Source organism: Apaloderma vittatum, unplaced genomic scaffold (assembly GCF_000703405.1).
Source record: "Apaloderma vittatum isolate BGI_N311 unplaced genomic scaffold, ASM70340v1 scaffold32290, whole genome shotgun sequence".
NCBI lineage: Eukaryota > Metazoa > Chordata > Aves > Trogoniformes > Trogonidae > Apaloderma > Apaloderma vittatum.
In genome coordinates, this window is record NW_009695606.1 from 4,383 (window position 1) to 8,745 (window position 4,363).

The window sequence follows — 4,363 nt, forward strand, 5'->3', positions numbered from 1 at the left end:
CTGGAAATAAGCTGTGGGAGGGTTTGGTGTAGAAGTGGCTAAAGATTGACATCACTTACAATGAGTGACACTTTAAAAACACTTCCCAGGTATTTTAGTGTTATTATCTTTCCTTTATTCAGTCAGAAAATACTGCATGGGTAGGAGAGGCCTGGCTGCAACTTTGAAGTGAATGGATTTGTTCTTGTGCTTCACTTAAAAAAAAGAAGTTAGAAAATTTCACACACCAAAAATTCCCAAGAAGACAGCTGTCAGAGGGTGACATGTTGGATATGAAGTGGCTCTCCAGCTGGTCGCTGTCTGCATGCTGGGAAGGCATGTGGAGACATTTTTTCAATTGCTGTACTAGTTTGACACATTCACAGTGGAAAATGATGTATCATTCTTGAGCCTTTGGTTGGTGGACACTTCAAAGTGCATTGGATCCTCAGAGAGGAGTGCCCTATTGTTAATTGTTCCTTTCAAATGTACATTGGGATGAACATGGCAAGAGCAGAGAGGAACAAAAGGGCTCCGGTGGCCTCTTAGAGAAAACGCTGTGCAGCTCAACCTGAGTCTGACCTTGAAAGGGTGGGTTGCTCTGGTTTTTAAATCCTACTTGCCAGTTCATTCCCCTCTAGCTCCCCACGGTTACCCAGCTGCAGGGAAATGGGATGCTGGAGCTCCAAGTGCAGAGAGACATGGGGAGACCCTCTACCGCTGCCACATGGTGCCCAAGGAGCCACATCCTGGGCAAGTGTCTTTCCATGAGTGGACGGGCACACCTGGAGTCTGGGGTCTTGAGAGGGCTTCTGGAATGGGTGTTTTGGAGGTATGCTGGGCTTCTCTTACACTCCAGTAAGCAGGCAAGCCATACCCATCCTCCTCAGTCTGACTAACTTACTATCCCTCAGTTTCAGAGCACAGTACAGGGGTCATGAGCTCCTATGACTGGATAGAATGTCTCATAATACACAGCATGAGTTTCTCAGGCCTCCGAGGACACAGTTCATTGACATCCCAAGACTTTGCTCTCAGGCACCTGTCCCATGTCTCTCTATCTCTCCCTCTCACCCTCTTGGGCAACCAGCTAGCTCTGTCAGAATACTGCACTGTGCAATGTGGTGTCCAGGTTGGTTTAAGAGCTCAAGTACAGGATGCAGTTTGTTCCTGGAAACAAAGATGTGATCCCTTGGTGGGCAGCTCTTTCAATGAGTTTAGACAAAACCTCTGTCTGTAGCCTCAGCTGCACAGAAGGATCTGTGTTGGGTCACACAGAGGCCAGGCCCTGGCTAGCACATCCCAAAATAGATGCTCAGGCAGGTGACTGGAAATTGCCCCCCGCAAATTATCCAGACGAGAAGATTGCACAGAGATTTGCACGCTGGTGTGAGGCAGATGACAAGAGGGTGCAGGAGGGCTATCTGCCTCAGGTCTCCTAGGGAATGAACTGCTTCTGAAATAGAAATTAGAAGATGAGAGGCATGTCTGCAATGGCAAATCAGCCCACGGTGGTGCACAAGGCTCTGCAGCACATTGTGCTGAAGGATGTGCTGGCCCTGGAGTCTCCCTAGACCTGAAACACCTGAGCCTTGGCACAAGCACACGTGGCTCAGGCCAGACTGGGATAAACATGTGAACAAGGATGGCAGCACTGGGTGCATGAGTACTGAGACCTTGAAAAAGGAATCCCTGAAACCTCTGCCCAGAGTTTGCTGGATCTTGTCCTCATCCAAGGAAAATCAAAGTAATAGAAATACAGTAAAATGACTGCAAAATGTATCTGTTTTCAACTCTTAGTGCCCAGGTCTTTGATGCCTCACATCAGTAAGGTAGATTTTACTTGCAAAATCACTTGGACTCCAGTCCCTGTTTTCCCCAGGGCATGCACGTGTTTGGTCCAGAGCTGGTAGCATCTCTCTCATGGTGGGTGTACACACACTGTGTCCCTTTGCACTCTCCCCATCCTCAGGGTGCTGGGTCAGGCAGTGAGAATGCGCACAGGTTGCTGCCAGCTCCGTGCCGACAGTGTCTCTGGCACAGTGTGTGTCCTCTCCTCTTCCTCCAGCTCTCGGTTTTACCATGCTATTAAGTTATTGCCACCCCTTAGGGACAAGCCTTCGAGAAGGCGGAGGGCTCACATAACTCTGGATCAGTAAAGGAAGCAGCTCAATTAGCATTTCACACGCCTTTTCTTCCCTCTCTTCTTACCTTCCCTGCAGCGGGCATGCTTTCCCCTTAAAGGATTGTCCTGTTTCTGCTCCTTGCCAGCGTTGGCAGGGTGACAGTAGTCGAGTGTGCAAACTTGTGCTATTGTCCCCAGGCCAGGGGGAGTCATGGAGACCCACTAATATGACACAGGAAAATGTTTGCTGATGGCAATTCTATGGGCTTTGTCTAACTCTTTCTCCATCATGACGACTCGATTTAAGTCTCTAACTGTTTGACTACAGATGCAAGAGTACTATCCAACTCCATCCTTTTGTCCGGGTAGTTTGAATGGGTAATTCAGCTTTTGTGTAACTCAATTGAGGGGGCAAACATAAAGACAAGATTCTTGAGCGCTCAAGCTCCCTTTCCATGGATATCTGCACATCTCTTTAGAGATTTGTTCCTTTCCTACCTTTTTCTGACATCATTCTACCCTTAAAAAAAAAAAAAAGGGCTCTGATGGGGAACAGTTAAAAGTAGGCTAGCCAGGTCCCCCGTATTACATTGTCCTGTGCCAATGAAGCATGGTTAGTATCTGCCCCCAGACAGCTTTGGGGAGTGCAAAGAAAAAGGTGTCTAAACTTTCCTAAATCAGCCTCAGAATTTTTACTTCAGATAGCATCATTTTTAAAATGAAGAGCCTCAATAGGGGTGAAGAGGATAGGGAGGATGGTAGAAATCATGGGGAAATTATTGTATTTATTAGTTGTCTTTCTGTGGCTGTCCCCATGGCAACAATTTGTGATGGCAAAGAATGCGAGGAGGGGAGGCTGATGCCTGATTGGGATGCTTTGTATTTGGCAAAGTGGCTTCTGATTGGCCTGGGAGAGCCCCGAACTCGCCGGAGTCGATATTCATTCAGCTTGCTCAAGTGCTTGCTAAACTGCATCCAAACACTGGCGGGCCCTGGCTGTCTCCGCTGAGGTTGGCCGTGTGTAACCTGCCTAACGAGATTAGCGGGGAAGGGGCTCTTCTCTGCAGCGACACTGCAGCAGCCAGCACCGGCAAGAAAAGCCACCGCGCGTCGGGTGAGTGTCCATGCTTGCTTACAGGGAGGTGGGAGCGGCCACCGGGGCTTCTTCCCACCTAAGCGCTATCTAACAAGATTAGGCACTGGGCTGGCCGGCATTCATGAGCCAGTCCCTGTGCCGGTGTGTGCTGGGGTGACGGTTCGGGGCGGTGGGTGCATGGTGGCTACTACAGGAGTTTGCCGGCACGGAGGCGAGCTGGTCGACAACTTGTTTGCATGGCCCAGAAGTTTGACATGTCCCTCCAACCTCCCTCCATTTGCTGGGTGCTGTTTGAACTGAGGCTTCCTGCTCTTAAGTCCACCCGTTGTGTTTTGCAGTTTTGCCAAGGTTTGTCTGAAGGCGGATTATAAACTTTTAATGGGAAATTCTGAACGGCACATTCAGTGAGATGGCATCAGACAGTGAGGTAAAAACCCTACTGAACTTCGTCAATCTGGCCTCTAGCGACATCAAAGCGGCTCTGGATAAATCAGCTCCTTGTCGCCGGTCAGTTGACCACAGAAAATACTTGCAGAAGCAGCTGAAGCGATTTTCTCAGAAGTACTCACGGATCCCGCGGTGCCATCCCAGCAAACCCTCTGAGTGCGGGTGGCGCAGGGGGCCAGAGGACCAAGGCCGTGGCCCCCAGCCCGAGGCACCTGACCCTAGTCCCCATGGTGGGGCGACTGCCGAGAAGGTGCTGCTGACAGCCGAGGTGGAGGAGAGCCTCGCTGGGGAACGGGTTTTGCAGGAGCAAAACCCCGAGGCCACCAGGCCGGACCAGGTACCCATGAGGAAGCGACAGCTCCCTGCTTCCTTCTGGGAAGAGCCACGGCCAGCCCAGAGCCTGCCAGCAAGGGTCTTTCCTGCCAGCCCTGAGGGGCTCCCTGCCCCTAGAGACCCTCCTCCTCATGAGGGGAAGAAAAGCAAACGGAGCCTGGATTCTGCTGGCCCTGAGAGCCCCCCTGAGCCTGCCCCGCACACTGGGGAGAAGGACCCTGCTGGGGTCTTCTCGGGACGGGTGGGTGCCTGGACCTGCTGCCCCTTCTCCTGCCCTGGGCCGGGGGTTTACCAGCCCCCGGGTGCGCTGCCCCCTTCGCCCTTCCCGGGGCTGGGGCTGTGGAGGAAGAGTGGAGCCAAGCTACCAGCAGAGGTGCCGCACT

At 51.6% G+C, this 4,363-nt stretch overlaps 1 protein-coding gene across 1 annotated transcript in view; it reads left to right on the forward strand.

Moving 5' to 3' along the window:
- Positions 1 to 3,609: 3,609 nt before the first annotated feature.
- LOC104275800 (protein FAM181A-like) overlaps positions 3,610 to 4,363 on the forward strand; it is an 856-nt gene continuing 102 nt past the window's right edge. The window contains 2 exon segments of the mRNA XM_009871854.1: positions 3,610 to 4,352; positions 4,354 to 4,363. The exon segment at positions 4,354 to 4,363 is cut by the window's right edge and continues 102 nt beyond it. Of these exon segments, the coding sequence (XP_009870156.1) occupies positions 3,610 to 4,352; positions 4,354 to 4,363 (753 nt within the window).